Source organism: Polyodon spathula, chromosome 15, assembly GCF_017654505.1.
Source record: "Polyodon spathula isolate WHYD16114869_AA chromosome 15, ASM1765450v1, whole genome shotgun sequence".
Taxonomy (NCBI): Eukaryota; Metazoa; Chordata; class Actinopteri; order Acipenseriformes; family Polyodontidae; genus Polyodon; species Polyodon spathula.
The window spans coordinates 13,288,774-13,307,525 of record NC_054548.1 but is presented as its reverse complement, the minus strand read 5'-3'; the positions used below and the strand labels follow the sequence as shown (position 1 = coordinate 13,307,525).

At 38.5% G+C, this 18,752-nt stretch overlaps 2 protein-coding genes across 6 annotated transcripts in view; one reads left to right on the top strand and one right to left on the bottom strand.

Annotated features, from left to right (window-relative positions):
- Window positions 1–18,194, top strand: part of LOC121328126 (lysine-specific demethylase 6A-like) — a 90,449-nt gene extending 72,255 nt beyond the window's left edge. For all 5 annotated transcript variants that reach the window (XM_041272635.1, XM_041272633.1, XM_041272632.1 and 2 more), the window contains 13 exons: window positions 381–779; window positions 1,444–2,243; window positions 5,082–5,211; window positions 5,496–5,601; window positions 9,196–9,401; window positions 11,060–11,121; window positions 11,208–11,282; window positions 11,803–11,951; window positions 12,425–12,539; window positions 12,870–13,057; window positions 13,449–13,590; window positions 17,433–17,559; window positions 17,953–18,194. In XM_041272635.1, coding sequence (XP_041128569.1) covers window positions 381–779; window positions 1,444–2,243; window positions 5,082–5,211; window positions 5,496–5,601; window positions 9,196–9,401; window positions 11,060–11,121; window positions 11,208–11,282; window positions 11,803–11,951; window positions 12,425–12,539; window positions 12,870–13,057; window positions 13,449–13,590; window positions 17,433–17,559; window positions 17,953–18,168 — 2,715 coding nt within the window. In that variant the 3' untranslated portion in view covers window positions 18,169–18,194. The remainder of the gene's footprint in view (window positions 1–380; window positions 780–1,443; window positions 2,244–5,081; window positions 5,212–5,495; window positions 5,602–9,195; window positions 9,402–11,059; window positions 11,122–11,207; window positions 11,283–11,802; window positions 11,952–12,424; window positions 12,540–12,869; window positions 13,058–13,448; window positions 13,591–17,432; window positions 17,560–17,952) is intronic.
- Window positions 18,195–18,462: 268 nt separating this feature from the next.
- Window positions 18,463–18,752, bottom strand: part of LOC121328128 (divergent protein kinase domain 2B-like) — a 15,308-nt gene continuing 15,018 nt past the window's right edge. Inside the window, exon 5 of the mRNA XM_041272637.1 lies at window positions 18,463–18,548. Within this exon, the coding sequence (XP_041128571.1) occupies window positions 18,523–18,548 (26 nt within the window). The 3' untranslated portion in view covers window positions 18,463–18,522. The remainder of the gene's footprint in view (window positions 18,549–18,752) is intronic.

The window sequence follows — 18,752 nt, the reverse complement described above, 5'->3', positions numbered from 1 at the left end:
ACTACAGCTGTTAGATTTTGTAGTTGGCCTATTAAGTAGAAGTTACATCCTAAAGACTTTAAAAGGTTGTCCCTTTTATTGAACTAATCATGCTGTTAGACATGACCCAGTGTTTCTTTTCTTTTTTTATGGCTGTCTAAGTTTTTGTTATTTTTATTGGTAACCAGGTGTAGTGTACATTCTTGATTATGGAGTTTTTAAAAAGATTGGCCATTCCAAATACAATGCATTCTCAAATATGTTCACTTATTTGGTGTATAACCTTTTAAATGTTGTGGTTTTTTTGCTCTACGTGTGATATACCTTAGGGACTCCTAATTTGTCTGATTTTAGCTTTGCTACACCACCTCATTGATTTATTTAACACTTTTCGATTTTAGATGAGACAAACAGCAGCCGGGCAGGTACGACCAACTAGAGTTCCTAATGGGCCAACAGTCGATTCATCACTGCCTGCAAACTCTGTCTCTGGTCAGCAGCCTCACGTGACCCTGACTAGAGTGCCTAATGTTGTTCCGGCTGGAGTTCACCCAGTCTGTCCTGGGCAGCCAGTGGCAAACGGATCTTTCCCAGCGAGCTCGGTTCCCTGCAGCACAGCTGGAATGCTGGGTAATACAGACACTATTTCTGTAGGCAATAATCACAAAACAGGAATGGAAAGCAACGGAAACGTGCCTTACCTGCAGCAAAACGCACTAAGTCTACCTCATAACTGCACAAACCCGACCAGCAGCAGCGCAGAGGAGCCGTGGAAAAACCAACACATTAACGCCACTCAGGTTTGTGCATTTAGCATTACTGTGCGTTAGTCTGTCTGTGTTGATCTATTTGCATAAAAAAAAAAAATCTAATTTTGGACTTTTAAAACTGGGCTTAAATGTATGTTTTAACCTGTTATAAGCATAGCTTTTGTACAGCTTGCGATTATTGTTTTATTTATTTATTTATTTACTTATTTTTCTTAATGCACTGTATAAGCCCTGAGAAATTAGTATGTTTTGGAAACCCTTTTTTTGCATGCCTGTTGCTAGAATTATTCATAAAATAAGCCAGGTGTTTTCAATCGGTTTTTGTGTGGACAAATCCAACACTGTTTATGAAGTCTGAGTTTGTGATGCATCTGTGCTTGAATGCAATATTTTTTGAAGAGATGATGTGTAAAACGTACTTGTTTTTTGTTTCTCTGAAGTTGACACACCATTGTTGCTGTGAGCTTAATGCCTAAATGATTGAATGAAATTCCCTTTGGTATGCTATAGGTGTGTTATTTAAATAAATCACTTCCTAGTTTACAGAATATGTTTTAAAGTTATACTGCCTGAAAGGGGGGAAAAAAAAAGTTAATTTGTATCTTGCTGTTCTTGTAGGTGGTAGAAAAGCATAAGCTTTGTCTCTTTCTCACAGTACACTACGTAATGCCTGATTTTATTGCTCCTGTTTCAGGGGCTTCAGAAAGGTCACAGTTCACATTTGGCAGGTCCTAATGGTGAACGACCTCTCTCTTCCACTGGGACTTCCCAGCATTTCCAGGCAGCTGGCACTGGTATTCAAAATCAGGTTGGACATCCCACCATGCCTAGCAATTCACTAACACAGGGGGCAGCTCTCAATCACTTCTCCACTCCTCCTCACACGGCTACCTCAGGCGGACAACAAGGCATTACCTTAACCAAAGAGAGCAAGCCTTCAGGAAACAACAACGCAACATCAGTGCCTGACATCAGCAGGCACTCTGGAGGGACACCAAACCGCACTGCCACTGTAGAGGGACTCCCTAATCATGTCCATCAGGTGATGGCAGATGCTGTTTCAAGCCCTAGCCATGGAGAATCCAAGTCACCAGGTGTACTTAGTTCAGACAATCCTCAGCTCTCTGCCTTGTTGATTGGAAAAGCCAATAATATTGGGGGTTCTGGAACCTGCGAAAAAGTCAATAACGTTCATCCGGCGGTTCACAACTCAAAGACTCCAGAGAATTCTGTTGCCTCTTCGCCCTCATCAGCCATTTCCACAGCGACCCCTTCTCCTAAATCAACTGAACAAACTACTACAAATAGTGTTACCAGCCTTAACAGCCCCCCCAGTGGATTGGGACATAAAGTTAATGGGAAATGTATTGAGGACTCCCAAAGCCCCTTGAAAGTCGACCATCCTTTGATCAGTCACAAACCTAATCCTCCGCTTGCACCTTCATCTTCTGTCTCTATATATCCCAGCTCAGTAGATGTACTGAAAGCATGCAGGTAAGGGAACTATATACTATTCCTGTATTGTCCAGGGGTCATGGCCATCTGTGGGTAGATGTTTACCATTTGGGCTGGTTGCTGGTAACAGACACAAAGATCAAAGTACAATATTATTTTACAATATTACTGTTGAAAAAAGACACGAAAGAGAAGTCGCGGACTTCTTTGAGTCCAGATAAGTGTAGTTTATTGAAGATAAAATTTCTGAGTTGCAAAGTTACAACCACACATCTTGAAGGTTACATGGTGACAACAGTTTGCAGGTGTCCTCTTTCCAAGCATGGATCAGAGCAATACAAAGAATATTTCAGTTTAAATGCAGTCTTTCAGTGACATGATTTTTCCTTAAACCAATCAGAAAAAGACACATCTCTTATCACTTGGTTAATTGTCCATTTGTCTTAACCCTAGCTTCAAAGCATCTGGTTCAATCCGGTTTCTCTTTGAAGTAGCTAGTTTTTATGACCCTCATAAAATCGACTGTAATTTCCTAGGCAAACCTGTTTTATTTCTAGTTTGTACTGTCTAAGTAGGAATTTAACCAGAATCTGGCTTGATCTTTAACCCTTTCTGTGAGTTGTATTCCAAGACCAAAAATGAATTTATATCTAAATAAAATGTTCTAACAGTTAGTCAATATAATAGAACTGATGCTATTTAAAAAAAAAAAAAATGCCATGCTGCAGCCCTTATGAAAATGCAGTGCACCCCATGTGTTTATTTTCTTAACTTTTAGTTATAATTGTCCAATCTTTATAAATCTATGGAACTGATTTGGTACGGACGGTCATATGTGCCCTGTAAACCGGGTATTTACTGCACAATCAAACTGTACTGAAACCCTAAGCCTAATCTTTACTGAACGCTTACCTTGAAGCAGCAAATTGATAGAAACAGTTTTCAAAAGAAATGTTGAATTTATGTGAAAAATAAATATAATGGGCAATGGGGCCCTTTTGTATGTGTTTCCTTTAGTTTGTGCAACAGAGCTTCTCCTGAGTTATGGGCAACAACCTGACCTCTGGAATAAACCTGGTATTTAATAGCCACCAATTTCCTTTCCATGTCCATACATAAAACTGAATTTCATCAGCGGAGGTTTTTTTTTTTTTAAATAGCATTAATTTGGACACTGTCTTGGACAAACCTAGCAGATGTCTTGTGTTAAACTGGTATCTGGCAAGCTCTATCCTAAGATATGTTTTCACCGGGGGGACATTTTCAAACAAGATCCATTTATAGCTCAACGTTTTCTGCTGTTCATTCTGCTGTGCAGGAATTGGGTTTACCGGTAGCATTTCTTAATAGAGAATTTGAGTTCCCTTTCAAACACATTTGGGGATTGAACAATTTGACAGTACATTCAATTCCTGATGTAAAATGAAATAAAAAGGGTAACTCCAGCTTTCCCTTCGTTTTGTATCTAGATGATACAAAGCAATATTAACCACATCACATTAACAGCTAAGCTTTAAATATGTGATGATCGCATACATTCATTTTCAAGTGGTGTTTCATCTCAGCCAGCCTTCATCTGTCTCTAACACATACTATATTCGACAACAGGGATTCAGACTGAATTAGGCCAAAGTTTTACAGCTGTGGTTACACTAAAAAGTGAAGTGTGTATAAGTATAAAAATAGAGTGCGAAAGTACTCTGTAACCTTTAATTTTATTTTGTTTAAAAAACATTTAAAAATCAGGAAGGAAAAATGTAATTCCATCAAGATAACTTTCCTGTTTGAGGAAAAAAAAAGTAAAACTACACCAGAGATTCTCTTCAATATGACCCCTTTTAACTAACTAGGATACCAAACCTTGAAGAAATGTAATTTGTGTCCTCCTTTTAGCTGTTGTACTTTGCATACAATCTTTGTAAAACAATTAAAAGCAGGTTTTGCACTTAAATTACACTCATTATTTTTAAACCTTCCTGTTGATCCTAATGAATTTGAATTTCACCTTATTGACCAAGTGAAGTTTACTCTCTTCTCTTAGTGTATGCAAAGCAGTCCTGAAAAGCACACCACATGTATTTTTAGTAAGAAACTTGAACTGGAGGATGGTAGTTTTGCACACTGTAGTGCATTCTGTTTTAATAATTTGGTCAATGATTTCAAACACAGTTCTGGTGGGCCATTTAATAACACTTTTTTTTTTATATTTCACATGTATATGTTCAGCCTTCCTGCTGTGTTTTAGGTCCAATTCATCCAGTGCTTCCACTTAAAATTGTGTTCCCTGACTTAAAATATCAAATTATCTAGTTGGGTGAAGACACAGTAAGTTTCCATCTGCCAGTGGTGTGCACCAAGGGAAATGGTGCCCCTCACTGAATTGAGTTAGCCGCAGTGCAGGAAAAATGTGTTCTTTACCTAATGAGTTTTCATTATCTTGAGATTCAAGTACATTGAGGTTTGTCACTAAAATTGGTGTACCAGCCATACTAAAAAAAATATTTGTTTTAAAAGTCGATATTGTTCCAGTGTGTGTGTGTATATAGTTCATGTAATGTATAATGTCATGAAGATAAAATTAAGCCCCTGAAGAAATAAGAACAGATGTAATTGCACTACTGTCTTAAGTTTTGAGAAGGGTTATTCAGATATGACATTCACTTTCAGTAATTTTATTGTAATTCAACTGCAGTCAAATGTTTAAAGTCCTTAAACTGTTCCAGAGTTTTTAAAAAATCTCATTCAATGTATTTATCTTATATATATTATATTATATATATTATATTTTATTTTTAAATATATAATATAATATATATATATATATATTTTTTTTTTTTTTTTTTTTAATTATTGTAATCTTGATTTCTTCCTTTTCAGAAATCTTGGTAAGAATGGTCTGTCAAATAGTAGCGTTCTATTGGACAAGTGTCCCCCCCCACGACTGCCTCCTCCCCCTTATCCTTCGCTGCCAAAGGACAAACTCAACCCTCCTACTCCTAGTATTTATGTAAGTTTACCCTCTTGTAGTCGTAGTACTGCTGTCATAGAAACACTATACACGCAACTGTCTCCAACTTCAATGTTTGTAAGTGTTACAGTAGTTCCAGGTCTGTGTGTGCAACAGCAGTTAGGTTCACTTATATATATAAAAAATATTTGTTGAGGATTAAAAAAAACAAAACAAAAAAAAATCCTCATTCTAATATTTGTCCTATTAAAAGCCAGTCTAGCTTTAGATGTTAAGCCCAATGTTTTCAAAACCAGTTAATTTTTTTCTTTTTTGGTTTACAGCTGGAGAACAAGCGAGATGCTTTCTTTCCACCTTTACACCAATTCTGTACAAATCCAAACAACCCTGTCACAGTAATCCGTGGCCTTGCAGGAGCTCTTAAACTAGGTAAGCTCAGTTGACAGGGAAACCAAGTGATTGTTGTCTAATTGAAAGTGATGGAAAGGAGATTAACTGCTGCCTAGGGGGTGGGGGTATTTCATGAAGATATCAAATGTACATAAAGTGCAATAGCACCACCTGGAAGGTAAGAAAATAATTACATGTTATATCTGGTGGTATGTTCTAAGACACAATGGTGTCTTCAAGTACAGTTCTATTGCATTGTTAATGTGCAGTATTAGGATTTTGTTCCAGTATTTAATGGGTATCCAGTCAGTTACAATATGTCAGTGTTAAGCGGATATATATATATATATATATATATATTCATATTACCACCAGCACAAAGCGTTTTACAAGTCGTAATTTCGTACATATTGTTGTGTTTTTTTTCTTTGTTTTGTTTTTTTTTTATTAATGATGGGTTTAAATTCTCCCCACCTGGGCGACGCTCGGCTAGTTGTGTGCAGCCCCTTGGGAGCTCTCGTCCACGGTCGGCAGTGGAGTAGTCTTGAACCGGTGATCTCCGCCTTTACTGTATACGCCACTCAGGAGCTCTTTTGAGCTCGTAACGCAGTCATGGCCCCACCCCCTAGGGAACAAAAGGACTGCGCTCACAGATCTCTGCGCCATTTTTCCTTTAAAGACTGACCTGAAGGGGAGCCTTGTTCAGAGAAGTACAATTGTTGCTTCAATCTATATGTATTTCTCATTAAGTGAATCACTGTAATAGTTTTTCTATTTACACGTATTTGTGTGCACTACAGCCTGTTGCTAGTTACGTCCTTCAGTGCCCTTGTGCCCCACGTGAAGCCAGCGGCTCAAGTCGGTTCTTTTCAGGGATCAAGCAACATAAGTCGGCTGACTTTATACTCTCCCCCCAGGCTGCATAGCTCCTGCTGGAGTTTATTTTCCTTCTTGGGTTTTGCTATTTAGTATGATATGAGATATTTTATATCTTCTGTTGTTTGTTCCTGTTTTTTTTTTTTTTTTTTCTGTGTTTCTGTATTTTACAGATACCACTCACTGGCTTGTCGGTAACATGGTGCTTTGCACACGTGCAGTAAGAGCAGCTGCCTGGCTCAGCAGCACTGTGCAGGACTGTGATACTCGCTTCGGCTTGTTGTTGCTTGCAATTATAACCAAAGTATCTTGATGCCTTTTTGGTGACTGCTATTTAAATACCATTGCTGTTAGTTCATTCTAACAAGCAGGCTTCCCTCAGTCGTGTGTTGGTACTAATTGAGTGGTTTTGCCAATGGCTTTACTGTTGTTTGTACATTGCCCCCCACGGTAACTGTGACCAGGTGGCCACTTCTGATCCATGTTGAAGCACAGCCGCTTATTGACAGTGTCCCACCACTATCTAAAGGCACTCTTGGTGGAAACAGCCGGCCTGGCGTAGCGCTGGGCAGGATCACCAGAAAGGAGGTCGTCACCACGGCTGCATCCAGCCTGGGCTGGGGCGGCAGGTGGAATGGCCGGGGGGTACAAGGTGTGTGAAACCCGCCATGGCAGGGTCTCCACATCAGTGTTTTAGAGCTGCGGACAGTTTACCTGGCCTTTCAGACATGTTCTTGTCTGTATAGACAACAGAACAGTGGTGGCCACAGGTCACCCAGTCTCCATTATGTGGCCCGCAGCTTTTGCTTAGGGCACACATGAGAACCTTCTCTCACTATGGGCAGTACATCGCCATAGGTGACAAACTGAGTCGTGGACCTCCTCTCAAGGGGAGGCCCCAGCACCTCAGTGGAGGCTTCTCCCTGAGGTGGCGAGCGTTATCTGGGAGAGGTTTGCAAGAAGAGAGAGAGATCTCTTTGAATCCCAGGAATCGCCCCACTATCCCCTCTGGTTCTCCATAAAGGGAGGTGGGGACCCACTGGCGATAGATGCCTTGACGCACCAGTGGCCAAGGCAACTGTTATAAGCCTTCCTACTGCTAACCTTGCTCCCACTATGTCTGAACTTTCCACTTTTCTGAAATTATCAGCATGAATTAGTGCATGCTCAGGGGTCACTATATCGATAATCGTATTGTCAAGAAAAATATCACAGTTTACCGTGTAAAGTCATTAATCAGCACACCCCTACCTGATAGCTCATCGTCGCCATTAAATTTAAATTCAAATGGTTTATTCAATCTTTTCAAAATTGACTTGCCATTGCAAGAGTGTCTTGTGGAAAACTGATTGTATTCAATCTTTCAAGAACCAGCGTCATTATATCATTTGTATTCTGATTTCCACGAGTGCACCTTATCGGCACAAAATGGCATGTAAACAAACTCGGAAACAAATCGCTGTTTGTCTTGCTACATAATGTTGGAAATTGTTTGAGGTCTTGAAAAAAAAAACCTGAATCGGACACAAGTCACCGAGCAATTTGGTGTTTCCAGTTCTGATGAGTTGCTTCACCATTCTGTTAAATAATTTTGAGTATTGCTCCTGTACATGTATTTATAATTAATCTAGAGCTGCTACTGCATTTAACATGTGTAGAGGTGCTCCGTTAATTTAGTTAGACATTTTTTATCAGCTGAGAGAACACTTCGCTTGCTTCCCGAGTGAGACACAAGCACGATTCCTGCTCTGGTTTACATGGGTTTTTCCATCTATTTTTATCGTGAGAAAGCGACTGATTGTCTTAGAGTCGCACTGACCAAAGTACGTTCTTTTGCTGCTTCACAGTGTATTTGCGTGACAGTGTCACACATTCATGACTATAGAGTAGATTTTCACGTGATTGTAAACCCACATGATCAAACCACCTTCATGCTTTCCCCTTTTCTTCAAACATCCTGTGGTTCATTTTTGGGGAAAAGTTACATTTTAGCCTCATTGGACCAGATAATTTTGTTGAAGAATGCTTCAAATTCCTGTTCATATTTCTTGGCAAATTATAGATGGTTTGTTTTAGGAATTTTCTTTAAAAGTGGTTTGAAGAGAGGTTTATGTGCACACAACTCTTTGTTGTTCAGGTGCTTTGTAGAGTTATTTTGTGCACTGTTATTCCTGATGCTTCTAAATTGTTCTTTAAATCATGGCTGTTAATCCTTGAATTCTTTTAGCTGCCTGCTTTACCCCCCCCCTTTTTTTTTTTTGACGTCCACTTCTTTCAAATGTTTCTGTGTTACTTCTTGGTTATTGTTCCGATTCTGGATTTTGCTATTGCGTATTTCTTTGATACTGTTCTGTAGCCTTTTCTTTTGTGTGCTTTTCTCAAACGTGAATCAACACCTTTGTCTTGACCATCATGTGTTGAGTTGCCAAAATGTTCTTCAACTGTTGTTGGAAATAATTACCTCTTTCTGGCTACTGTCTTTATAATGCAGCTCAGTTACTGTGTAATAGTTTTCAGTCAAGGAATATAAATTTTTATTTCTATTACATTTTTGCAGGCTTCTAATGTAAAGGTGCCAATACTTTTTGTAAAACAAATATTTTAAATTTCTTTAAGTACTTTTTTTGTATAAAGATTTTTTGTTAAACTATTATAAATTATGTATTTTGGTCTTTGTCATATTAGCAAGCGGCTAATTTTCACGAAAAACCATGGGAGGAAAAAAAAAACAAACTGAAGGCTCCTTTTGTTTCCCAGATCTCGGCCTGTTTTCTACCAAGACATTAGTAGAAGCAAACGCTGATCATCTGGTGGAGGTACGGACGCAACTGTCTCAGCCCACGGACGAAAACTGGGACCTAACTGGAACGAAGAAAATGTGGCGCTGTGAAAGCAGTCGGTCCCATACTACCATTGCCAAATATGCACAGTACCAGGCCTCATCATTCCAGGAATCATTACGGGTCAGTTGTCTGTGAAAATACAATGGAAACTCTGGTCAAGTCAGGTGTTTTGATCCTGCTTAATCTTGTGTACGTGTTGTTGATGGATAAAATATGCATACACAATTACACACTTAAGTGAAGTGCAGTAAGGGCAAAGGGGTGTGGAGGGTATTTCTATTGTTTTACTGTATTTTGTAAGATAGCGTTGATATTTTATTTTCCATTGATACAAAGTTTAAAATGTCAATGCTAGACATAAAATTATCCTAAATTTAAAAAATGATCCATTCCACACTGGAATGCTTTGTGTAGTTTATGTTCCAGTGGAGTTGTCGATTTGGGTAACTTGACTGACATGCATGCGTGCTGAGTTGAAACAAAGTCAAAACCTGCGACACTCAAGCTAAAAAAAATATTCCCACCATGGATAATGCCAGCCTGTTGGCATCTGCATGACGTATTTTAAAGTAGCAACTTTCTACTTCTGCCTGATGTGCCCTATACAGTTGATTTATTTTTCCTTTGTGAGCCAATGTTGAAAACAGTAAAGGTGTTTCCTGTAATGTTAGTGGCACATCATTTAATATTTTGCTTTCTGCTAGAAGAGAGCTGTGTGACCTCCTAGCATGTCTATTTGACTTTCATAGTAAAGTTGTTCCTGGTAGTTTTCTGGGAGTGATACATACATCCCTGTGCTTTTGGGGTGTCAGCAAATCATACTGTACTTGTTAGCGGGTATTAATTTCCAACAAGAACAGTGAAAATGCTACTCTGGATGTATGTGTCTGTTAGTGTTTATTTTTGTATTAATATTAGAGCTGGCGCTTGGTTTTTAAAAAAATTGATTGGTTAATTTATGGGCATTAGTTTTTTTAGCCAGTAGATTTAATCCGTGCACATTTAACAGTTAACGATCGTATAGCGGCTGTCCTGCATAGTAATACAGTACTAAAATTAAAAGAATCTAAAAAAAAAAAAATTAAAAAGAGCCCAATGGGAATTTGGTCTTTTTAAATTCGTTTTTATTATTATTTTTATTTTAGTAAATGTAACAAATGTCACCTTTTCGTCCTATTATCCTAATAAAACAGATTTAGGAACCTGGTAACTGTCACACCTCCCCCAAGCACCAGAGCAGCACAGTTGTATGCTTACTGTTTAACCACTCTGGGGTAACCCCAAAACAGCAAAGTATTGTACAAACACAGAAACAAAAACCACTTTAAGGTTTATAACTAAATCAACAGTTTATGTTATTCAGGATAAATGTGCCACTCTGGATTTTACCACAGCATTCACCACAGCTCTGTTTACAAAGCACATGAGTAACTTTGCAGACACATGTTTGGCAATCATATTAATCAATGCAGATAAACATTCCACTTCCAAATATGTATATACATCCATAGCACACTATCGGCAATCCTTGTACAAAACAAGACAACAGTTCTAATTTTTACACAACTTTAACAATTTTTTGTACGAGCGTAAAACCACAGTGTCCTCCTGCTTCAAATCAGCACTTCCCTAAATAGTAGTGTGCATTTCTCTCTGCCCAGAATGCATGATTTTAATTGTGTTTTGTTATTTTTATCTGCGATCAACTGTAGTTGATTAATCGGTCCAATTAACTGTTAATTGGAATAGCCCTTATAAATATATTTTTTTATTTTAAGGAGGAAAATGAAAAGAAGGGCCACAAGGACCACTCGGACAATGAATCAACATCCTCCGATAAGTGAGTGCAGTAATGGTTAAAAGGCGTTTTACCAGCTGTAATTGCGGTGGAAAAGCTTTTTAACCAGTGTGTATGTTTGTTTATAGTGTTGGCCGGCGGAGAAAAGGACCCTTCAAAACCATCAAGTTTGGAACAAACATTGACTTTTCAGATGAAAAGAAGTAAGTCAATTTTAAGTGATTTTTTTGGAACAAAAGATTTAGTCAATCACCACTGCAGGAATGTTATACAGAGATGCTGACCAAGTTCTTTTAATAATTTTATCAAAACACATACCAGTATGCCAAATAGTACATTTGTTTTAAATTGTGGACTCTCTTTGGGACTATTATCCAATTCCTTTTTACTGTCTGCTCTTTCGCACTAAGATATTGTGGAAAAGGTTTAAATACAGTTATAGGAAATGTATAGCAATGTGTTTAATTCTTATTATACCCTATCCTTGTTTGTTGGACTGGAAAACATTCACCTTACTGTAGTGAACAGCCACTTCTCAACCCCTAATGTACCTTTTTCCCCAAAGGGCTTATACTTCAGTGGTTAGTTTGTTTCACTACATATATGTTTAAGAAAGGAAAATGCTCTTTTTTTTTCTTTATTGTCTATATATGCATAATGTCATCATAGTGAAATGATCAGCGTGTCTCCAGGATTATCTAAAGCAGAAATTACTAATTGCAGGTGGAAGTTGCAGCTTCATGAGTTAAGTAAGCTCCCTGCATTTGCACGAGTTGTGTCTGCAGGGAATCTCCTGAGCCATGTTGGACACATCATCCTGGGAATGAACACAGTTCAGCTCTATATGAAGGTTCCTGGCAGCAGGACGCCTGGTGAGTAACAAGCCCTGTGTTCAGCTCAGTTCTTCTGGTGCACAGGTTAGTGCTGTGAGTCAGGATATGTCGCCCCTTCTGATAACTACACCATGTTTCTCTGCATCAGGAATGTTTTAAGATGTTGCTCTGCTCACTGTTTTTATTTGTTTATTTATTTATTTATTTTTAATTTCCCCTAATCTGTATGAAACCCAATTCAGGGGGGCAAATACTATATCAAAACCGTTCAGTTAATTTGCCAGCATTTTAATTTAAGTGATGGAAAAGTAATTTGATACATAGTTTAATCTTGGCTTAGATTTTGTAAAATCAAGAAAATCCAGTTCCTGTTTACAACATTAATGAATAATAAGTCTCAAGTGTATTTCAATTCTTAATCCCTTTTTAGGGTTACTGTCAATAGGCTTTTGATTGGTGTGGATTATCTGTTCCAGTGCTAACAAGACTTTTATGTATGTGTTGTTTTTTAGGTCATCAAGAAAACAACAACTTTTGTTCTGTCAACATCAACATCGGCCCAGGGGATTGTGAATGGTTTGCTGTTCCAGAGTCCTACTGGGGTGCCATGAATGATTTCTGTGAAAAGTATGAAAACATATTTAGCACAGTAACAAGTCAATTGCCAGCATGGTACTGTGCTCCCACAATATTTTACCATTCGATAATTCACTAAATTTGGTTAATTCACCGCTAGGAGAAAAGGAGAAAACGAAATTAACACTTATTTTTTCTAATTGACTTTGGTGGTCTGTTGTCAAACTAACTTGCTTTACATTTTGTCATTTCAGTAGTTTCCAAGCGTTTTTCATTACGTTCATGACCTTCATAATCCACTATACTTGTGTTACCATGTGCTTAATTGCCCAGTACAATTCTTTGACTCACTTCGCTAACTTGTATTTATTTTTTCAACAGGAACAATATTAACTTCTTAATGGGCTCCTGGTGGCCAAACCTAGAGGATCTGTATGAGGCGAATGTCCCTGTGTATCGGTTTATCCAGCGTCCTGGAGACCTGGTTTGGATCAATGCAGGCACAGTCCACTGGGTTCAGGCTATTGGCTGGTGCAATAATATTGCTTGGAATGTTGGACCACTAACAGGTATTGCTGCTGCTTGTCCAGTTTTTTGTTGTTTTTTCTTTTGTTGTTCCTCATGGCTTGTACTATATCTACTTCCCCCTTTTTCTCTAGTTGTTGACTCTTCCTATTCTTTTTCACATACAATTTTTCTAAAAATTTTTTTGCTTTTATTTAAATATAAATTGTTACATATTTGGTTGTCCACCACATTGTATACATGTACTGCTTATGAAGCATTTCCTTAGCGTATAAAAAAAAAATGTACCACAAATGAGGTGGACTATCTGTCTTCTGATGAAGTAGTATGTACACTCATTATGATAGAGCCAGGCCAAGGAATGATGTTAATTAGACTAACCTAGACCTTGGTATGGTGGAACAGGAGTCATTTATTTTTCTTGTTTTCTTACAGCATACCAGTATAAACTCGCAGTGGAGAGATATGAGTGGAATAAACTACAAAGTGTGAAGTCTATTGTTCCCATGATTCACCTGTCCTGGAACATGGCACGGAACATCAAAGTGTCAGATCCCAAGCTCTTCGAAATGATTAAGTAAGTTCAAAACAAAACCACGGCAAAATTTGTGACCTGTGATGAAGCTGCAGGAATTGAAGTATGCTTTTAAAATTATAATAGCAATGGGACTTTATTATGTACATCCCTAAGAGCCTTCTGAAATTACATAGAAAGTAAATTAGACACTAGGGACTTGGTACTGTGATGAAAATAGTTTGTTCTTATGTTGCAATTAAGTGTGTAGTCTGTGCAGCCTGTGCCATTTGACCTACATTTACCCAGGCTTTGTATTTAGTACACCTGTGTTGGATGCAGACAGCCACACAATAAGAACCTCTAAGCTCAAAACTCCACTCTAAACGTCTGCCCTTTTCTGAAGTTCCATGCAGTATTTCTGTGTCCCATTTTTATATATATAGCTAGATAGATAGATATATACATGCATATATACCACTCTGGAAAACATTAAGATACCACTGCAAAATTGTCAGTTTCTCTGATTTTACTATTTATAGGTATGTGTTTGGGTAAAATGAACATTTTTGTTTTATTCTATAAACTACTGACAACATTCCTCCCAAATTCCAAATAAAAATATTGTCATTTAGAGCATTTATTTGCAGAAAATGACAACTGGTCAAAATAACAAAAAAGATGCAGTGTTGTCAGACCTCGAATAATGCAAAGAAAATAAGTTCATATTCATTTTTAAACAACACAATACTAATGTTTTAACTTAGGAAGAGTTCAGAAATCAATATTTGGTGGAATAACCCTGATTTTCAAGCACAGCTTTCATGCGTCTTGGCATGCTCTCCACCAGTCTTTCACACTGATGTTGGGTGACTTTATGCCACTCCTGGCGCAAAAATTCAAGCAGCTCGGCTTTGTTTGATGGCTTGTGACCATCCATCTTCCTCTTGATCACATTCCAGAGGTTTTCAATGGGGTTCAGGTCTGGAGATTGGGCTGGCCATGACAGGGTCTTGATCTGGTGGTCCTCCATCCACACCTTGATTGACCTGGCTCTGTGGCATGGAGCATTGTCCTGCTGGAAAAACCAATCCTCAGAGTTGGGGAACATTGTCAGAGCAGAAGGAAGCAAGTTTTGTAATTGACAACCTTGTACTTGGCTTGAGTCATGCCAAAGCTGCCCGATTCCAGCCTTGCTGAAGCACCCCCAGATCATCACGATCCTCCACCACATTTCACAGTGGGCGCGAGACACTGTGGCTTGTAGGCCTCTCCAGGTCTCTGTCTAACCATTAGATGACCAGGTGCTGGGCAAAGCTGAACATTGGACTCATCTGGGGGTGCTTCAGCAAGGCTGGAATCGGGCAGATTTGTCTTTGTGAAGGACGCATGAATCAAGCCAAGTACAAGGTTGTCCTGGAAGAAAACTTGCTTCCTTCTGCTCTGACAATGTTCCCCAACTCTGATGATTGGTTTTTCCAGCAGGACAATGCTCCATGCCACAGAGCCAGGTCAATCAAGGTGTGGATGGAGGACCACCAGATCAAGACCCTGTCATGGCCAGCCCAATCTCCAGACCTGAACCCCATTGAAAACCTCTGGAATGTGATCAAGAGGAAGATGGATGGTCACAAGCCATCAAACAAAGCAGAGTTGCTTGAATTTTTGCGCCAGGAGTGGCATAAAGTCACCCAACATCAATGTGAGAGCATGCCAAGACGCATGAAAGCTGTGCTTGAAAATCAGGGTTATTCCACCAAATATTGATTTCTGAACTCTTCCTAAGTTAAAACATTAGTATTGTGTTGTTTAAAAATGAATATGAACTTATTTTCTTTGCATTATTCGAGGTCTGACAACGCTGCATCTTTTTTGTTATTTTGACCAGTTGTCATTTTCTGCAAATAAATGCTCTAAATGACAATATTTTTATTTGGAATTTGGGAGGAATGTTGTCAGTAGTTCATAGAATAAAACAGAATTGTTCATTTTACCCAAACACTTACCTATAAATAGTAAAACCAGAGAAACTGATAATTTTGCAGTGGTCTCTTAATGTTTTCCAGAGCTGTATATACACGCACGCAGTGTCTATAGAAAGTCTACACCCCCCCTTGAACACTTTTCACATTTTGTTGCGTCAGTGCTTCAGTTTCATGCATTTAAATGAGGATTTTTTTCCAGTTATCTGCACACCGTACTCCACACTGTTAAGGGGGAAGAAAAGTTATATTAAATACAAAGCTGAAAGATCATAATTGGATAAGTCTCCACCCCTCTGAGTTAATACTTGGTGGAAGCACCTTTGGCAGCAATTACAACTGTGAGTCTGTTAGGACAGGTCTCTACCAACTTTGCACACCTAGATTTGGCAATATTTGACCATTCTTCTTTACTAAACTGTTCAAGCTCTGTCAAGTTTCTTGGGGAGCATTGATGGACAGCAATCTTCAAATAATGCCACAAATTTTCGATTGGATTTAGGCCAAGGCTCTGACTGGGCCACTCAAGGACATTTACCTTTTTGTTCCTTAGCCACTCCAGTGTAGCTTTGGCTGTGTGCTTTGGGTTGTTGTCATGCTGAAAGGTGAACTTCTGTCCCAGTTTCAGCTTTCTTGCAGAGGGGCAGCAGGTTTTCCTCAAGGACTTCTTGGTACTTTGCTCCATTCATTTTCCCTTCTATCCTGACAAGCCCCCCCAGTCCCTGCTTATGAGAAACATCCCCATAACATGATGCTGCCACCACCATGCTTCACAGTAGGGATGGTTTTCTTTGGGTGATGCACTGTGTTGGGTTTGCGCCAAATATAACGCTTTGCATTTAGGCCAAAAAGTTCCTTTTGAGTTTCGTCAGAGCAGAAAATGTTTTGCCACATGGCTGCAGAATCTCCTGAGGTTTTTTTTGCATACTTCAAACAGGATTCAAGGTGGGCTTTCTTGAGTAATGGCGTCATCCTTGCCACCCAACCATACAGGGCAGATTTATGAAGTGCTTGGGGTATTGTTGTCACATGCACACTTTAACCAGTCTTGGCCATAAAAGCCTGTAGCTCTTGTAAAGTTGCCATTGGCCTCTTGGTAGTCTCTCTCTGATCAGTCTCCTTCTTGCTCGGTCATCCAATTTGGAGGGACAGTCTAATCTAGGCAGGGTCTTGGTGGTGCCATACACCTTTCACCACTTAATAATTGTCTTGACCGTGCTCCAAGGGATATTCAAGGCCTTTTGATATTCTTTTATACCCATCCCCTGATCTGTGCCCTTCAGCAACTTTGTCCCGGAGTTCTTTTGAAGGCGCTTGGTGCTCATGGTTGAGTCTTTGCTTTGAAGCAGAGGGAACCTACAAGAACTGCTGAATTTATCCTGAAATCATGCGAATCACTACAATTTGACACCGGTGGAGGCCACTTAACTTGGTGTGTGATTTTGAAGGCGATTGGTTACACCTTAGTTCATTTAGGATTGATATTACAAGGGGGGTGGACACTTACCCAACCAAGCTATTTCAGTTTTTTATTTTTAATTCATTTTCTACAAATTTCTAGAATATTTTTTTTCACTTGGAAGTTGTGGGGTAGGATGTGTAGGTAAAAAAAAAAAAAAAAAAACTTAATTCCAGGCTAATTCCAGGCTATAAGGCAACAAAAGGTGAAATTGTTTAAAGGGGGTGTAGACTTTCTGCAGGCACTGTGTGTGTGTGTATATATATATATATATATATATATATATATATATATATATATATATATATATATATATATAATGTGTGTATATATAATGTGTGTATATATAAAAAATTTAATTTTTGCTCTCTACATAGTCATGCTAATACCTTAAGGTATTCTATGTCCATCAGTCTATGAAAGACGTGTTTTGAGAATAAATGCCTCTTTCCTGCTTTTGCTAGGTTCTGCTTGTTGAGGACGTTGAAGCAGTGTCAGATGTTGAAGGAGGCTCTCATTGTTGCAGGGAAAGAGATTGTGTGGCATGGAAGGGGAAAAGATGAGCCTGCTCATTACTGTAGCATCTGTGAGGTGAGTGCATCTTAAAACACCTAGTTTTGTGGTGATTTCTTATTTAACTAGTCCTTTAGTGGCTACCCTGCTCACACTGAAAAGTATGCACAACACAGCCTTGTTTATTAAAAGGTAGAATAGCCGTTTGTAGTATACTGGGACATAAATATCTAAACAGTACTGTATATGAAGACCAGTTTTCTTGGTCATTACAATCAGGTTTGACTTTAGAATTTGAGGTTTTGTTTATGTTGCTTAGAATTAGCACAGATACGTAGTTGACAAATATAGCACAGTTTTGAAAAGTGTACTGAGCTGGCCTGTTTTTTGTAGTCATTGTTTTTCTTGTGTGTGTTTGTGTGGTCTGTGTGTGGTTTTAATACTTGCCCTGTTTCTTTCCTAATGTTTCAGGTAGAGGTCTTTGATCTGCTTTTTGTCACTAGTGAGAGCAATTCTCGGAAGACTTACATAGTGCATTGCCAGGACTGTGCTCGCAAAGGCAGTGCAAACTTAGAAAATTTTGTGGTGCTAGAACAGTACAAAATGGAGGACCTGATGCAAGTCTATGACCAGTTCACATTAGTGAGTACAATTTATGTTGCCAGATATATTTACAAAACAAATTAACATACTCATGTTTAACATGCAGCACACTACGTATTTTTTGCATGTGTGAAGTATTTATCCCCTTGTGTTGTATATTTGAACTTGCATACTAGGTAATAACTTTAAAAGGCATGGTGACACTTAAGAAGCAAATGGACCATTTAATTTGGAATGAATATAACCTCCAAACCACAAACTGTTGCTGCTTGTCAGATTTAGTGATCAGTAAGGGATTAACTGTGTAACTGCATAAGCCTTAACTCCTGATAGGAAGCCAGATCTTTGGAGGTGAATGAAAAGTGCATTAACTCAAGAAAAAATATGTAATCTCCAGGGTGTCCCATGAATCAGGCATTACAGACAGTATAATCTGAATTAGTTCCTCATTGCACGTTTCCCACCTGAAAGAAATGGGAGAGACACCAACATATTAACAAACATTAGCGGTGCAATCGGCAGTCTAATTTCTTATTTGATTTCATATAGGCATTTATCAACGATAATTGATGCATTGTTTTATTTTTCAAAACAAAGAACAAACTTTTTTTTTTAATATAAAACAGAAGATCCAAAAAAAGAAATACAAAGGACTTGAGTTTTTAACA